The 19,481-nt window shown below is 39.6% G+C and overlaps 1 protein-coding gene and 1 long non-coding RNA gene across 2 annotated transcripts; both read right to left on the bottom strand.

Annotated features, from left to right (window-relative positions):
• Positions 1-6,225: 6,225 nt before the first annotated feature.
• LOC104086501 (uncharacterized) lies at positions 6,226-12,492 on the bottom strand. The gene is made up of 4 exons (XR_011409876.1): positions 9,173-12,492; positions 8,097-8,357; positions 7,547-7,616; positions 6,226-6,561 (listed from the first exon to the last, which is right to left on the bottom strand). It is a non-coding gene; the product is annotated as an uncharacterized lncRNA (long non-coding RNA).
• Positions 12,493-15,592: 3,100 nt separating this feature from the next.
• Positions 15,593-15,997, bottom strand: LOC138896063 (uncharacterized). Its single transcript, XM_070180842.1, has one exon. The coding sequence runs from the start codon at positions 15,995-15,997 to the stop codon at positions 15,593-15,595; it is 405 nt and encodes a 134-aa protein (XP_070036943.1).
• Positions 15,998-19,481: the final 3,484 nt, after the last annotated feature.

Here is a 19,481-nt window from a genome sequence, read left to right as displayed (position 1 = left end):
AACGGGTAATCAAGTAGGGGTGTTCAAAACCGAACCGAAAACCGAACCGAAACCGAAGCTTAATGGCTTATTGGTATCGGGTTAACGGTTTAACGGACGGGGAACGGATTGAAATATTTTTATTAACGGCTTATCGGTTTGGGGGCGGATTATTCAATTTTCTTAACGGATAATCCGTTAACCCGTTAAGAATATATATATATATATATATATATATATATATATATATATATATATATATATATATATATATATAATTTATTTTTATCCGTATATATATTAAATATCAAAAACCCTTCCACTTCTTCCAGTACTCCATCTCTAAGTTCTAACGCCTAATTCCTAAATAATCAGAACCCTTACGTACTATGCATCAGAAGATCCCAGGCTTGGCTTAGCTTAGCTTATTCTCCCACCCTACAACAAGATTGTTTAAGATGTTGTCTATGGTTCACCTCTGCTTTTGTTTTTTTAAAACTAATTCATGTTGTCTATGTTTAATAGAAGAACAACAGTGTTGTACCACAACTTTTTTCACTCTACAACACATGACACACTACATCATTCTTATGTAGGCGTTAACAGACATGTATGTCTGGACTCAATGTGTAATTTTCTATTCTGAATTTGTATGCTAGGTGGTCAACAAACAATTAATGAACGCAATATAGATTGAATTAGGCCGATAAACCGCCCAATAACCGCCCGATAAGAGCTAAACCGTTACCAATCCGCCCGATATCTTATCGGGTGGCTAGCGGATTAATACATTTAAAAGCCGATAACCGTTAAGCCAAACCGTTAAGAGTAATTAACCGCCCAATCCGCCCGATAAGCAGCCCTATAATCAAGGCAATTAATGCCATTAGTGAGCCTGAATTAAGTAAGGAATTTCTCGGTCTAAGTCAATATCAAGAATGAATCGGGTTATCGATAACCGAGATTTACTTCACTTTTCCAACAATTGGAAGAATAAAACAGGGAATGGAAATAATTGACAAAGAAAGAAAAATATGAAATATATTGATAATTACACCAAAAATTGCGGTTAGAACCTTGAGAATAAAGTAAAGAATGATTGCATAATTTTGGGTGTGATTATTAATATATTTCGTATTTTTCTTTCTTTGTCAATTATTTCCATTCCTTATTTTATTCTTCAAATTAATGGGAAAGTGAAGTAAATCCGCCCGGCGTGGTCACATGCATAACAACACAATCCGCCCGGTGTGGTCACAGGCATAACAATACAATCCGCCCGGCGTGGTCACATATATCCAATCCAAATCATATCACACAGAAAAAAATATATAAGATTACATGTATGTAATGAACGAATAATGGATCTCATGCTCCTGGACGGATATGAATGACCTACTAAAGTGTAAACATGTGCAAAGAGTGCTATCATAGCTCAAATCGGTGATTTCATCACTGAAATAACAATTATCAAGTTCATTCAGAGAATTAGCCTCTATGTAGCCTCAAATGTGGCTCAAATAGTTCACAACAAGGTTACAAGTATGAGATGTTGTAAAGCTTTAAGCTTAACAGTCAATTCTAGGCATATCATTGCCTAAGCACTACCCCGAGCATGAATAAATACCCCGGTGTTAGCACATGGGTTCAAACCCCACACATGTGCGCATCCATAGCATGCAGATATCACAAACAATTCAGGCAACTAGTGCCTCAACTAAATTTAGATAAGATACTTACCTCAAGCAAGCCAAATCACTCCTCTAACAAGCCCTTCCCGCGCATATAAATCTCCAGACGGCTCGAATCTTGCCAAAACAACGCAATACCATCAACAAAAGCCACAGGAAGTGATTCCAAAAGACAAAGCTAAGATCTTTAGCTCAAATAAAAAAGTCAACCCAAAAGGTCAACCCCGGGCTTGCACCTCAGAACCTGACAAAATTAATAAATTCCGAACATCCATTCAATTTCGAGTCCAACCATACCAAAATCATCCAATTCCAACCACAAATCGACCCTCAAATCCTCAAATTTCACTCTCCAATAACATAGTCCAAAAATTCCCAAATTATATCTTAGATTCATGAAAATTAGGTGTAATAATCAATGGGTATTCAATATCTAATACCAAATTCGAATAAATATCACTTACCTCTTCAATTGGGATGAGAAAAGCTCCAACAATCGCCTTAGACCTGTTCTACAAATTCCAAAAATGAGAAAATAATGAAACCCTTCGATTTTTATTAACCTGCCAGCGATTCCGCTTCTGCCTCCCCCAAACATGCACTTGCGATACCGCTTTTGCGGTCCAGACCTCGCTTCTGTGAATCCCAATAAAAATCCTGACCTACCGCTTCTACGGTCAGGTCCCCGCATCTACGCGCCCGCTCCTGCAGAAATTCTCCGCACCTGCGGTCCTCGATCCTCCGGTCCAATTCCGCTCCTATGGTCTCCTAGCCGTTTCTGCGGCCACGCACCTGCGGCTCCTTTCTCGCAAGTGCGATCACACCAGGTTATCAGAAACTTCAGCCAAGCTCCTAAGTGCAAACATGTTCCGCCATCCATCTAAATCATACCCGAGGGCCCCGGGGCCCTACCCAAATATACCAACTCATCCTAAAACACAATATGAACTCACTCGAAGCCTAAAATTACATCAAACAACACCAAAACAACGAATCACATATCGATTCAAGCCTAATGAACTAATGAACTTCCAACTTCTAAAACTAATATCGAATCATATCAAATCATTTTTGAATGAACTCAAATTTTACACACAAGTCATAAATGACACAATGGACCTACTCCAACTCCCAGAATCGAAATCCAAACCCAATATCAAGAAAGTCAACTCTCGGTTAAACCTCTCAATCTTTCAAACCTTCAACTTTCCAACTTTCGCCAAAAAGCCTCAAACCAACCTACGGACCTCCGAATCCATATCCGGACATATGCTAAGTTCAAAATTACCATACGAAGCTATCGAAACCATCAAAACTCCATTCCATAGTCGTCTACATAAAAGTCAAACTTCGGTCAACTCTTCTATCTTAAGCTTCCAACCTTGGGACTAAGTATCCCAATTCACTCCGAATCATCCCCAAACAAAACCAAATACCCCGGCAAGTCACATAACCAAAAATAAACATAGAAGAAGCAATAAATAGGGGAACATGGCTACAATACTCAATATAACCGGTCGGATCATTACAATAGCGCACTTTGCACATGCATACACCTTAGCATGTCACCTATACCAGTCCACGAGTATAAAATTTGATTTTCATTGATCATGTACATGTATTTTTGTATATCTGCTTTCTTTGTGATATGGATCTGACTGGTAGCTTTTGACCACGTCGAGCGGATTATGACTACGCTGCACGGATTATGATATTGGCACGTGAGTTGTCCGTGTAGCACGTGAGTTATCTTGCATTAATATTATTATCACGTGAGTTGTCCGTGCTGCACATGAGTTATCCGTGCAACACGTGAGATGTCCGTGCGGTTGATATTATTTGCATGTGAGTTGTCCGTATAGCACATGAGTTGTCTGTGCATCGTGTGAATATGGATCCACCCCCTAGGGTCACCCTTTCATGTTCCTTCTTGATGGTGTACACAAGATTGTGAGAAACCGACGGGTTTTTGGTTGATGTGGACTTTGGAAAAACTGATCAGTGGTTTGGTTTGGTTATTGAAATTCTGATGTGGGCCTGCGATTTCTATTTGAATCGGGTTACGCGCCGCAACAGGTTAATATTTGGTTATTGCATTTCATCTTTACTTGCAATTTTTCTTGGTTGTTTATCTGATTTATTTGCATACAGAGTTATATGCCAGATCGTTGACTGGGCAGAGTACGTTAAGTTATTGTGTGGATCAAGGTGGTCTTCTTATCTGTGATATCTTGATTTGATCATATTACTGTTCTGTACTTGTTGGAATTATAAACCGTGCAAGTGATTAGCGAGTATCATTTATAATTCTTGCCACTATTATCTCGTCGAGGTTAGTTATGATACTTGCTGAGTACATGTGGTCGGTTGTACTCATACTATACTTCTGTACCTTGTGTGCAGATCTTAGAGCTGAGATGTTGTGGATGACGGGAGCTGGCACTGAAGATGTACCTTCCTTTCGGATATAGCTACCACTTGTCCTTGGTAGTTTTAGATTCGAATTTTGTTTATGTACATTGCAAAAAGATTTTGTATTTATTTCATATCAGCGTTGTTTATGTCTTAGTGACTCGTGACTTGTACTACCAATCCTTGGGTTATTGTATGGGAATTCAGTTATTTCACTTATTGTTTTCTTATTATTTTCATTAGAAATATGTTGACTGTTATTTGGATTACCTTGCGGGTTGGGTTAGGTGCAATCACGACTAGATGGATTTTGGGTCGTGATAAATAAATGCATCAGACGACCTCAAGCCTACCCAGAAATGCATAACATCGGGGCTGAGCCCTACCAACCTATCTCCTCCACCCTATCACCTCTCACTGAGCCTCCACCTCTAATTAGCTAGCCTACACCTCTGGCAGGCCAGATCCTACCTCTAGTTTGCTGGGCGGGTAATGTAGAAACTGGAACTAGAATAATGGCCTGGCTACGCTACAATTCCCTACCCTACAATCCTGCGCAATACCTCTTGTAATGCCCCATATCCCCATACTTGAAGCAAACCTTAACCAAACATAGCTGATGGGTCTGAGGCTGTCCCTGATAACCCGAATCACCACTGTAGATGCTCTATATCGGAGTTGCACTGATGGGAGCTGGAGATGCAGTGAATGATGGCTGACTTGAGCAAGAACCATAGGTACCATGACTGCCTGAAGTACCATGAAAAACCAGGAGTGCAGACTAAACCGACCTGATAGCAACAAACCCCTGTCTCCAAACGAGCAACCATTGAAACCTCCAAAATGATGGGGTCTCTTATGAGAGGTCATCTCTCTCATGTGGCCTCTAATGTGCTCAATCCTCGAAGAAATCTCATCCACCTGAGTGAAAGAAGTCTTAATATCGCCTCCATGACCATCTCAAGTCTGATACCATAGGTAAGACCCTCTATGAACCTCCACACCTTCTCCCTTTCAGTAGGGATTAGGATAGATGCATGGAAAGATAAATAAACAAATCTAGTCTCATTTTGGGTGACTGTTGTATACTCTCAAACTAGCTGCGCAGCTATCCCTCTGAGTGAGTGGAATGAACTTCTCCAAGAACAACTATGAGAACTGAGCCCAAGTAAGAGAAGGTAATCCTGCTAGCCTGCCCATCTCATAAATCTGCCACCACCTCTTGTTTGAACCATGCATCTAAAACACAGTGAAGTCAACTCCATTGGACTCAACTAGTCCTAGGTTGCGGAAAATCTCATGGCTACGGTCCAAGAACTCCTGGGCATCATCTGAAGGCGCACTGCTGAAGTGAGGAGGATACAACTTCGTGTACTCAACCTCTTCATCTCATCAGCTCACATTGCAGGCCTAACCTCAGGCTGCTCGACAACAATAGACTTGACCATCCCAACTTGTAGAACTCCTAGGGTCTAATAACTATGGGCCATCTTCTCTAGGTGTGAGTAGCGGGAGTCTGAATTCCTCCCCAGCCTGAGAAGTAGCTTATGCTATAGGAATCACACCAGCATAAATAATACTCTCCATAAGGCCAACCATGCGGACTAGGGCATCCTGAAGCACTGGGTAGCAATAAACTCCTTAGGAACCTGATCCAGTCCAACTGGCTCAACTTGAACTGGAATCTCACCCTCCGGAGCTAGCTGAGGCTCGACTGTAGGTACCGCTGCATGTGCTATAAGCCTCAGTGCTACTCCAGCCCTGTCCCTACCCCTGTCCCTACCACTAGTAGCGGCTGTAATCTGGGGCTCCGACTCCTGCTTGGATGCGACTGAAATGCATCTGTGATAGAATAAGAGAGTAAAGATTCAAACTTTAGGATAGAATAAAGTCGCACAATAGAGAAAGAAAGAAAGTGGAGTTTTTCTAAAAGCCTTATAGTCTCTCGAAGATAAGTGCAGACAGACATCAATCCATGAGACCTAGGCAACCTAGTGCTCTGATACCAACTTATCACGACCCAAAATCCCAACCAACGGGGTAATGATGGTGCCTAACACCTTTTAATAGGCAAGCCAACACTTAACATAGATAAGGAAACTAGACTAACAAATAACCGCAAAATAATATGGAATAAGAGTAATACTCAGAAATATATATAAATAAATCTAACACCAAACGATGTTTGGTTTTACGGAGTACATGAGCTAATAAGAATACTACATATAATGTCTGAAATAAAATGTAATACTGTTTGATACAAGAAAATACCAATAACAAGAGCAAATGTGACTCCGAAGTCTGCGGACGAAAAGCAACACTACCTCATGTACTTCTAGGACCCATACTCTGAATCTTCACTGGATACTTCTAGGACCCATACCAGAATCTTCACAAGAAGTGCATGCATGTAGTATGATTACAACTAACCTTGTACTTTGTAAGTATTGAGCCTAATCTCGACAAGCTAGTGACGGGGCTAAGAAATAGCAATAAAGGTAATAATTAATTAGCAATAGAAATAGCAATAGAGGTAATAATAATAATAACAAGAATAAAAGTAGGAAATAGTAAAAAGAATCATATTACAAAAGTGATAACCACATTTCTTGAATAGAGCAACAAAAACCCTTCTCGGAAGCTCAAATAAACGGCGAAGAAACAATACACGTAATAAGCACAACCAAAAGCAACAAGGAAGGCTATATCACAAACAACACTAACATCTCATAACACATACATTGTGGCGCACATCCAAGCCAACACACACACAAACATTGTTGCGGCGGCAACCTAATCCCATGGCCATATTGTTGCGGCGAGCAACCCGATCATTATCATAATATTGTTGCAGTGGCAACCCGATCCAACATAGCGACTCACATAGAATCATCCAACAACACATGCATATATTGCAAATTTCATAATAATTAACAAGAAGAATAAATAAGCACAATTTACTATGGAAAGGATGAGAAATGGCAAATCCCAAATTTCTAGAGCTAATCATACTCATGTAGCACAGTAAGGATCCAAATAAGGTATTTAGCACACAAACGATTAAATGATCGCACAATCCCAAACATAACGTAGGAAAGTAAGGCATGAAACAATTATGGTTTGGAACAAGTCTAGTAAAGTCATTTTATAGGCATGAACAAGTAAAAGCATATGACAAGCGAAATCACGTATTCAACAGAAGACATGAATCATATAAAGGCTAGCAAGTAAGAACATGTGTCATGTAAAGGCACAGCATGTAAATCATGTGTCAAGTAAGAACAAATAAGGGCATGGAACAAGTAAAATATGTAGTAGATAAAGAACATGTACGAACATGTAATATATGAGACATAAAATAAACTAGTTCCACCCGTATGCTTTATTCACATATGCACTCGTCACCTTGCATATGCATGATACACCTAATTTCTTAAAAATTAAGGTTAACTACGATACTTTACCTCTTTCTGGAACCAAATCAACAATCCAATACTGCTTCTCCTTTAGCACAAGCCTCCAAACAACTAGAATCTAGTCAAATAGTGTTTAAATAAGTCAAAACAAACTTTAGAAACTATCCTAGTATAAAAAAGGTTCGATTTTTATCACATTTGGAAAACTCAACAAAAAGTTAACTCAGGCCCACATGGTCGAAATCTTATTAAGACCAATTCTCGTTTACCCATTCTCCCCCGAGTCCAAATATGTGATTTGTATCAAGATTGGACCTCAAATCAAGGTCCAAATCCCCAAAATTAGTCCTCATAAGTTTTTTCCAAAACCCCAATTTCTACCTCATAAGTTTTTCCCAAAACCCCAATTTCTACTCTTTATAATACTAGATATTGGGATACAAATATATGGGTATTTATGGAAAAAGTCAAAAATAGGTAAAAATTACTAAGCAACGAAGTTGGGATAAAAATATCTTCAAATATCTCCTCAATTCGTGATCTTGCTCTCAAAAATGGTAAAAAGTTGCTAAATCCCGAATTTTAGCCCTTTAAATACCTGGGCTTCGGGTGTTCTTCGCGTTTGTGATGGCTCCTCGCATTCGCCAAGGAATCTCCCCTCCCAAGCCTTCGCGTTGGCGATCCACTGGTCGCGTTCGCGATGAAGAACCAATTGACAGTCCCCAAGATCTCCCATGCATGCGCGTTCGCGTGAGGTTTGCCGCGTTTGCGGCCAATTCGCATGTTTGCGTAGTGTAAATCACCCCTGCCCTAATTTCTCCCTTTACGATCGCGAGACATACTTTGCGATCACGAAGCACTATGAAACACCAGAAAATCAGTTAACTCAACAATGCCAAAAAATGATCTGAAACTCACCCGAGCCCACCGGGCCCACTCCAAACACCCACACAAGTATAATAACATTATACAAACTCTCTTGCAAGCTCAAAATGCTAAAATAACATTTGAAATCAAGAAATAAGCATCAAAACTCAAAGATTTCAAAGTTCTTAAGTTCAAATTCTCAACGTTTTAAAATTGGTGCTGAAACAACTTCGGGTCACTTGTGACTCAACCAAACGTGCGTACAAGTCCAAAATCATCATACAAACCTACCAAAATTATCAAAACACCGATCTGAGGTCGTTTATCAATAATGTTGACTGTGGCCAACTCCAACCATTTTCAAGTTCAAAAATCAGGCTTTCTTTGAAAAATCACATTTAAACTTTTCGGAAAACAAAACGAACCACGCACGCAAGTAATAAATAATTAACGCTATGTAAAGTCTCAATCATGAAATGGGAAGGTAGAACTCGAAACGACTTACTACGTGAATATCATCCCATTCCACACTATAACTGTCACGACCCAACACTACCATCCGGTCGTGATGGCGCCTAACTCTCTTGCTAGGTCAGCCAAGCATAAAAATAACAAATCAAGATAGCGAATTACAAAATAATACAAGTCTAGAAGCAAAAATATCATAAATAAAGACTGCGCCAATACAATAAATCTCCCATAACTGGTAGTATAGAGTCATGAGCTCTACAATAGGAGTACTAGTCTGATAATAACAGTAATTGAATTGAAAAGAGACGCCAAGGTTTGCAAACAGGATGCAGTTACCTCGTCTCTCAGCAACTAAACAATGATCTAAGCTCTCAGCTAGGGCCCACACTTGGATCTGCAAAATTAAGTGCAGAGTTTAGTGTGAGTACAATTGACCCCATGTAATCTGTAAGTATCATGACTAACCTTAGAGAGGTAGTCGCAAGAATCACCAATGATACTCACTTGATGAAATCTATACAAGTCATGAAACATACAAAAACGCAGTAACAATACCAAAATCTATGCATAACTTCTGGTAAAGCTCATGGTGCACATAGAGAAGATATGAATGAAAATTAAACAAGATAACCATTTAGCATATAGAGAAGATATGCATAAAAAGGCCAGTACATAGGTACGAAGCCAGCATATAGAGGAGATATGCAGTAAAATCATGTATACACCCAAGAAATTTGCATATAGAGGAGAGATACCTATCCAACACTGATTAGTTTTTCACAACCGTGTGTAATAAAGGAGAAACATGAGAGGACGATCACCTAGGGGGATGAATCCTTATCCACATGCTGCACGGACAATGTAGGTGCTATAAAAATCGTACGGACAACTCACATGCCACAACCAACTCAACCCGCACGGACAACTCACTTGTTGTCAAACCAGTCTAGAATACCGAAAGTGAAATACAAGTGTATGCATGTGTGAAGTGTACAACTACGGCTCAGATTAGACGGATATGCCACAAATAGAAATTATCATGTTTGAAATGGAGATTAACCTACACATAAATCTCCAACATGATTCCCGAAGTCACATACTCGTACAACATATAAGCATTGTTATACCCCATTTTAACACGGGTCAAATTAGAACATAACCTATTGGTAGTTCTAGAGGTTTAATTGATTAAAAGATTCGCCACCTAATTGATTAAGGGTGAATTAGGAAACCTTATTTTATTAAAAAGTTAACTCCGCTTTTATGGTCTTAACCTAAAGATTATGAGTACAGGTTATATGATCCGTTAATAACGGTTAACCGATCAAACTTAGTTGTTAATTGGTTAGTCTTAAAAAAATTCTTGGTTTAATACACCAAAGCCAAAAGAACTTAGATGTTTGAAAAGAACTTATTTTGGTTTAAAACTCAAATCTGGATACGTTATTCATATCAAAAGACTTACCAAGACCCTGGCAGAATCCAAATCCTTGAGTGTTCACGAGTTAGAAAGTAGAAATAAAGAGAAGGTTTCAAGTCTTCATATAAGTTAATGTTAATCCTATGTGATAAATGAGTATTCTATTTGGCAGAAATAATTAAATAAACTTAATTACCAAAACATATGCTAAACATTAGAAAAGCACAAGTACAAATAAAACAGCGGTCATAAAGAAGTTATATAAAATGAATGCAATAAAAAGATAAGAAAGACGCCATAGGCGCCCCAAGCGTTTCACTTTTTTTTTCTTGCTATCCGGTGTATCTATAGGAGTGTGGGATGTGATTACTCCATGCTCGGGTATGGGAGAGTCTTGCATTAAGACTCCGCGTGCTCCAAAGTGTACATGCAAAGAAAGGGAAAAATAAAGAATTAGGAGTCATCCTTAACAGTAATAGCATATAAAGGCAATAAAAACTATTATACTTCTTTTGATTCATAACAGGACCTTAGTAGTATATAAGTCCTATTTCTTGCAGATATTACCGATGATGATCTGCTTTAGTTAGTTATCCTCTGTACTAAATGTGTTAGGTGAATACATAATGAATGCACTTTAAATTATCGGATTCAAAAATAAAGAAGATATGCTGTCATACAATCAAGATTTCAGGACTGAGAGGAAAAGACTTAAATTTATAATCTATTTACAATCCAACAATATGTATTCAACAGTTAGTGATAACCATTAGACAATTTCTATGGTTCGATAAACCTACATGCGTACTCTTCTATGGTTAAACGAATCCAAACAGTAAACTACAAAGCATTCTATATTACTCAAAACCAATAGTCTTCTACTTTCAAATTCTATTACTATTATTCAAAGGAAATGGACACATAATTTCTAGATTATAACTTGAAATTATCATGCTCCTTAAAAGATAAAAAGAGACAGTATTTGGCATGGTAGGTTTCGCATACTCATGGTAACTAGACATGAATTATACTCTCTTAAAATTCTCAGCTAAATAATGGGACCTATAGGCATAGTATTTATAAACAAGTAGTTTGACTAGCCTATGACCAGAACATAACTTCCAGTAAATAATGGTAGGAATTTATTAAAAAAATGAGACCTAAATAACTAAATCACGATTTATATATTTAGATAAAAATACCGCTTAAGATACGACTTTTAACAAACTCAGGAATCACAGAATGTCATATTAACTTAATGGTTTATCAAACACATGCCGAATTCCTATTTTCATGATATCTAGGACATAAGACATGAATTAATCTCAACTTAAATCAAATTAAAAAGTATTCAAAACTAGCAGATTCGAAAGAAAAGGTAAAGGATGCAAAGGAAGAAAACACTGACCACTCAATCTTTTAAAACTACATGCTCATCTTATAAAATGCTTAAAGGCATGATTTTCACACAACTCCTAAAACATGACTCTTATACTTAAATCATAATTCGTGGCTAAAACAGCATGACCCATTTCATAGAGTAATTTTAACAAACATGTCTTCTTCACGTTTAGTAAGTAAACAACTAGAATACGACTCACTAAGGAACGTGATTTCTACAGAAGACGAAACAACAAATACTTTACATCTAATAACAGAATAAGGGAAGATTAAAGTTTAGAAAGAAAACTGACCTATTGCGGAGCAGCGAACCGAGGCACGGATCTTAGATTCCGATTTCAAGCCCGCTCCTTCGCCTCGGACAAAAGCAGATTCGACTAAAATAAATAAAGATAATCGATTTTATGCAAGGTTAAATACCCAACAGAAACAGCAGGGGAGTCAAAAGAATGAAGCTTTTCTGACTTCTGAGATGAATATCAGTTAATAGGCAAAGGATGATTTATAGAGGGGAAGAGCGGCGGCTCCGAGTTGTCCCAAAATTATTGCCAAACACGGGTATTTATAGCGGCAGATTTGAGCTAGGGCTTCTTGAGCGGGAATTCTTCAGATTTTGATTTTGAAATGGAGTCAAAGCTATTGAACCGTTTGAAATTTGAACGTTGATCTTGCAGAAGAATTAAATGAGGTGCAGAGCTTCTTGTTCTAAAATGGTAATGGCAAGTCTGCCATGGCTGAGCAACATTGAAATTTTTGTGAAGAAAAGGAAAGGAGGAGAAGAAGCGACCGTTGAGGAGAGTGGAAAAATTAAAACGCTTATTGTGTTTGGGTATTTCAGTCGTTGGATTAAGAGTTTATACGGCTGAGAAAAAGTCTGGACTATTTATCAAAACGACGTAGTTTTGATGGGGTTCTAGAGTGTTCTATTGTTGGGCTAAAGTAGAGGACTTTGGGCTGCTGGTTGGGTGGATTTTCGCCGACTTAGGCTTGGGCAAACTGATTGAGAAGGCAATATTTTGGTGTTTAGCCTCCTGGGTATTTCTTTGGGCTTCTACTTAAATAAAATATTTAATAACCATATTATATAATACTATGTAATATTAGCATATAAAATATCCATTACATTAATTGATAATTATAAAACTCTAATATTCTTGGAACAAATATTTATAAAGCGTAGAATTAAAGAAACGTTACTATTTAGCTAAATAAAGGAAAATGATATGCTTTTTCACAAAATGCGATAAGAATGAATGAACGAATGAATAATAATGATAATAATAATAATAATAATAATAATAATAATAATAATAATAATAATAATAATAGTATGCATAGTAATAGTTTTAATAATAATAATAATAATAATAATAATAATAATAACAAATATGCATAGTTTGTATTAAAACAAATAGTAGAATAATTATCTTATATTATTAGTGATATTAGAAGCTTAAAGAAATAATTTGGAAGAGAGGAGGGACAAAATTGGATGTCAACAGTTGCTCCTCTTTGACCGGAGACGACGAAAGAGTTTTCGGACAAAGAATATTGACTTAGTAGCCAATTTTGTCCCGACCATGAATACATGTTAAGGGTCTGGACAGAATCTTGGAAAAGTACAGGAGCAAACGGGAATTTTGGATGGTTATGGCCGCACTCCGGTCTCTGAGTTGCCTACATATCTAGGGTTGCACGAGAATCAGGCCATATGTAGTTCAAAACTTACGGTACCCTGGAGTAGGACTTAATTATTTATGCGGATCCTAAAATGCTGCCCCAATGTTGAATTATAGAGACACTAGGTACCATGATTGAAAGAAAGATGTTTAAAATAAGAATTTGATTAGGAATTCTGAGGGTCTGGCCGAGCGGAGTTCGAAGTAGATCCTTGACCTTTGTCGGAGAGTTTGGTATCCCTGTCCAACAAATTGCCCCAGTTAACTGCTAAGATATAGTTCCACGTTGTGCTATGTTTCCTGCAAAGCTTAACATGCTAGGCAAATTTGTCAGTAGAGTAGATATTGAAATGCATTGTGTTGTAAAGAAATCTTATGACACCTTTCAGATGTTAACTTATACAATGCGGCCTCGTCAGCCAAAATAATTTGATATGCATTGTGTTGTAAAGAAATCTTATGACACCTTTCAGATGTTAACTTATACAATGCGGCCTCATCACAAAGATTCGAAATAAGTCATAAAATAGCCTAAAACTACCCTGAACATGAATAAACTCGGTGCACGCATATGGGCTCGACCCCTCGCATGTACGCCACCCCAAGACCATAGACAACATCAACAATTCAAGTAACTAGTCCCTAAAGCCAAGGCTTGTCATGATACTTACCTCAAACAAGTCAAATCAATACTCCAAGAATGCCTTCCCATGCGAATCGATCTCCGAACGGCTCAAATCTATCCCAAAATAACTCAATGAAGTCAAATAAAGCCATAAAAAACAACCCTAAACATTAAAATTCCAATCTTTAATCAAATCCATAAAATTCAACCCCGATCCACACAGTCAAAACTCGAGTCAAGGGGTAGATACCAACTACCCATAACCCCGCAAGTCTAAATATGTGATTAGATTTCAAACCAAGTCCAAATCGACCTTCAAATCTCTAATTTTCACTCTTTTAAGTTGTAGGAAACCCCCCCCAAATTTTCCTCAAAATCTCACATTTTGGGTGTTAATAATCCACGTAAATTCTTGAAATAACATAAAAAATATGTAAAAATCACTTACTCCAATGTCTTGCATGAAAATCTTCAAGCCAAAATTGCCTCTCCCAAGTCTAGGATTCAAAATATGGAAGAATGGGCTAAAATCCCGAAATACAACTCTTAAATGGTCTGCTCACGGGTACCCTTCGCGAACGTGGCACGTGCCTCGCATTCACGAAGCACGAAAAGTCACTGCCCAAACATAAACCTTTGCGTTCGCGGACTCCCCCTCCCAAATGCGATGCATAAGCATGCCCCTCCGCGAACGCGAATACTAGACGTGAACCCAAAGAAGGAAACTGCCCAGATCAGGATCACACTCCGCGAACGCAACTGCCCTATCACGAACGTGAAGAAGAAACCTCCCCAGCACCAAAATATGCTCCGGGATCGCGACCATGCCTCCACGATTGCGATGAAGACCTGACACCAGTAAATTTTCTGCAACACTAACAATGCTCTGGGTGGTCGAAAACTCACCCGAGCCACCCGGGACCTCGTCAAATCATACCAACATGTCTCAATACTTATTCCAAACTTATCAAAATGCTCAAAACACCTTGAATAACATCAAAACCACGAATAGATGATCAAACCACAAGTTAAGCTTCTCTTAAGTTCATCAAATTTCAAACTTCAAACCATGCGTCCGATTCAAGTCTAACCATTCCGGATTATAACCAAATTTTGAACACAAGTCCCAAAATGACAAAACAAAACTATTCCAACCTCTGAAACAACAATCTAAGCCCGATATCATCAAAGGCAACTTCTGGTCAAATTTAGGAACTCTCCAAACCTTTAAATTGCCAACTTTCGGCAAAGAGCGCCAAAACATCCTCAGAACCTCAAAATCAAAATACGGACATACGCCTAAGTCCAACATCACCATGCGAACCTATTAGAACCATCAAAACTAGAATCCAAGGTCATTTATACAAAAGACAAACCTTGGCCCACTCTTATAACTTAAGCTTCCAAAATGAGACTAGGTGTCTCAATTCACTCCATAACTTTCCCGACACCAATCCCAACCATCCTTGAAAATCACCAAACATCAAATTCATATACGGGGGACATCAAGTAGGGGAACGGGGATAAAATACACAAAATAACCGGCCGGGTCGTTACATTCTCCCCCTCTTAAAAAAACATTCATCCTTGAACTAGTTTAGAGTCATACCTAAAGTGCCAAAAAGGTGAGGCTATTTGCTCCGCATATCATGCTCGGTCTCCCAAGTTGCCTCCTCTACCAGTTGAACTCTCCATTGAACCTTAATCGATGAAATATCCTTTGACCTCAGCTTTTGAACCTGCCTATCCAAAATTGCCAACGGCTCCTCATCATAAGTCAAATCATTGTCCAAGTGCACCGAGCTGAAATGAAACACATATGACAGATCCTTATAGTACTTCCGAAGCATGGAAACATGGAACACCATTTGAACTCCTGACAAGCTGGGTTGCAAAGCAAGCTTATAAGCCACCTCACCAACTCTCTCCAAAACCTTGAATGGACTAATAAACCTTATGCTCAACTTATCCTTCTTCCCAAACCTCATCACACCCTTCATAGGCAAAACTCTGAGTAGAACCTTCTCACCCACCATGAATGCCACATCACGAACCTTCCTATCAGCATAACTCTTCTGCCTGGACTGAGTGTGCGAAGCCTCTCCTGAATCAACTTCACTTTCTCTAAAGCATATCGAACTAAATCTGTGCCCAATAATCTAGTCTCACCGAGATCAACCAACTGAAGAATGATATTGCCTCCAATATAATGCTCATACAAAGCCATCTGAATGTGAGACTAGTAGTTGTTGTTATTTGAAAACTCTGCTAATGGTAGAAACTAATCCTATTGGCCTTCGAAATCTATAACATAGGCTCTTAACATATGCTCCAAGATCTGAATGGTCCGCATAGACTGCCTGCCCATCTGAGGATGAAATACTATACTCAACTTAACCTGCATTCCCACTCACGCTGGACAGCCCTCCAGAAGTGCAATGTAAACTGAGTGCCACGATCCGAGATGATAGAAACAGGTACACCATGCAAGCGAACAATCTCCTAGATATAGATCATAGCCAACTGCTCTGAAGTGTAGGAAGTCATGACAAAAATTATATACGCCGACTTAGTCAGCCGATCCATAATGACCCAAGCAACGTCGAACTTCCTCAAGGTCCATGGCAACCCTACCACAAAATCTATAGTGATACGCTCCCACTTCCATGCTGGTATATAAATCATCCGAAGTAAACCACTGGGTCTCTGATGTTTATACTTGACCTACTGACAGTTCAAACACCGTGCAACATGCCTAATAATGTTTTTCTTCACCCTTTTCCACCAGTAATGTTGTTTCAAATCATGATAAATCTTCGTAGCACCTGGATGAACAAAATAGAACAAAATACAGTTAATTATGAGCCTCCTTAAGAATCAACTCTCTCAAGCCATTCACATTAGGAACACAGATCTGACCCTGAAGCCTCAATACCCCATTATCACCAATATTCACCTCCTTAGCATCACTATGCTACACCGCGTCCTTAAGGACAAGCAAGTGGGGATCATCATACTGATGAGCCTTAATGCGCTCAAATAATGACGACCAAGATATAACACACGCAAGGACTCTGCTCAGCTCTGAAATATCCACTTTGTCCAACCTATTGGACAATGCCTAGACATCTATAGCTAAAGGTCTCTTCCCAGTTGGAATGAAAGCCAGATTCCCCAAACTCTCTGCCTTTCTACTCAAGGCATCTACCACCACATTACCCTTCCTCGGATGATAGACAATACTGATATCATAATCCTTCAATAGCTCCAACTATCTTCCCTGCCTCAAATTAAAATCTTTTTGTTTAAGCAGATGTTGGAGACTTCAATTCTCACAAGACATGCCATATATCTAATGCCTCTAATTCTTGAGCCCGTATATAATTGCTGCCAGCTCCAAATCATGCACTGCATGGTTCTTCTCATGAGGCTTTAACTGACACGACACGTAGGTAATCTCCCTACCATACTGCATCAATACACATCCAAGACCAGCCCACGAAGCATCACAATGAATTGTGTACATCTCCGACCTAAAGGTTATACCAAAACTGGAGACGTTGTCAAGGCAGTCTTGAGCTTTCGAATGATCTCCTCACACTCGTCCGACCATCTGAATATAGCAACCTTCTGGGTCAATCTAGTCAATGGAGCTGCTATTGCTGAAAACCCCTCAACAAACTTACGGTAGTACCCAACTAAACTGAGAAAAATTATGATCTCAGTAGCGCCAGAAGGTCTAGGCCAACTCTGAACCGCATCTCCCAAGAATGCCACTGAATCCAACTAGAATTCACACTTGGAGAAATTTGCATACAGCTTCTTCTCTCTCAAAATCTGAAGCACAATCCTCAAATGCTGCTCGTGCTCCTCCCTACTACAAGAATATACCAAGATATAATCAATGAACACAATAAAGAAAGAGTCCAATTAAGGCTGGAACACACAGTTCATCAAATGCATTAATGATGTTGGGGCATTCGCCGAACCAAAAGACATCACCATGTAATGAGCAAAGTATGATGACATATAAGAATAAGTAGAACCAGGGTCAAACAACACTGAAGCATCCCCGTGGCACATTGTAACAATACATGTGTCACGGCATATGAAGCAACTGCCTCTGGTCTGGCTGGAAATGCATAGCAACGAGCCTGTCCACCCCTAGGTGACTGTATGGGTGGTGTAGCTGCTGGAAATGGGACCATGGGCTGGGTGCCCTGACGTGGTGTACTACTCAGAAATCTGGGACAATCCCTATTGAGATGACCCAAGTCCCCACACTTAAAATAACCTCTCCTCTGTCGAAGCCGCTGACTCTGTGACTGGCCCTGAGAACCTGAGTATCCGCCCATATAAAACTAAGTAGATGGAGCACAATATGAACTCTATGCTGGTAGTGCACTGAAGGATGACTGTCCTGGAGCACTGTAGGAACCATGGCTAACTAAAGAACCACGATGATTCTGCTAAATTGATTGAGCGAGCCTGAAGGATGGACTCTATTGTGATGTCCCTGGCCTCCAAATGAGGCATCACTGAAACCACCTGAACCACGGGCCATCTTGGAATCTCTCTCTCTCTCTCTCTCTCTCTCTCTCTCTCTCTCTCTTTCTCTCTCTCTCTCTCTCTCTCACACACTCCTATCTATGAATCTGCCCAAGCTCCTAGCAATCTCAAATTCCTGATGAAAGGTTGTATCGGTCTCCGCCTCTTGGGCCATCCCAAACCGGATACCATAGTTGAGGGTCTCAATGAACCTCCTAACCCTCTCCCTCTAAGTAGGGATCAAGAACACTGAATGATGTGCCGGCTTTGTGAACCTCATCTCATACTGAGTCACGGTCATACCCTCATAGCGTAGGAGCTCAAACTCCCTACACAACTCATCTCTGCAAGTTTGTGGAATAAACTTCTCTAAGAAGAGAGTTGATGCCATGTAGTGGTGTTGTGCCAGCTGGCCTGCCCGACTCATAGGCCTGCCACCACCTGTAGGCTGGCCCTGTTAGCTGGAAAGTAGTAAAGTCAACTCCATTTGAGTCCACTAGACCCAAAGTGCATAGAACTCATTGGCACTAATCAAGTAGACCTTTTGCATCCTTATTAGGCTCACCCCTAAAATGGGGAGGATGGAGTCTATGATATCTCTCTAGCCTCTTCTGCTCCTCAGCAGTCAAAGATGGTCTAATCTCGGTTTGAGATGCAATGATTGGCTCCACCGGCACAACCCCTGGTGTCTAATAACCTCTGCTAACTACTCTGGTGTGCGTGAGGTAGGAGTCTGGGCTTCTCCCCCATCCTATGAGGTAGCTGGTGCAACTGGTATCATACCCGCCTGAGCCAATCTCGAATACACACTCAAAATCTGAGCGAAAGTCTCCTGAAGACTAGGCGTACCTTCAGAACTTGAGTTGGTCCCACCTGCTCGAAAAACCCGAAACCTGCTCCTCAACTGGAGCAACTAGCAGTTCCACAGCTACTGCTCTAGCTGGGGCTCTAGCTGTGGTGCGTGCCCTACCT

This window comes from Nicotiana tomentosiformis, chromosome 7 (genome assembly GCF_000390325.3).
Source record: "Nicotiana tomentosiformis chromosome 7, ASM39032v3, whole genome shotgun sequence".
In the NCBI taxonomy this organism is placed as follows: Eukaryota; Viridiplantae; Streptophyta; class Magnoliopsida; order Solanales; family Solanaceae; genus Nicotiana; species Nicotiana tomentosiformis.
Note: the sequence above shows the minus strand (reverse complement) of the source record. Positions and strands in the feature narration are given on the sequence as shown.

Excerpts from the sequence above, each read along its gene's own strand:
- LOC138896063 (XM_070180842.1), bottom strand. The coding sequence starts at position 15,997 with ATGGTGGGTGAGAAGGTTCTACTCAGAGTTTTGCCTATGAAGGGTGTG.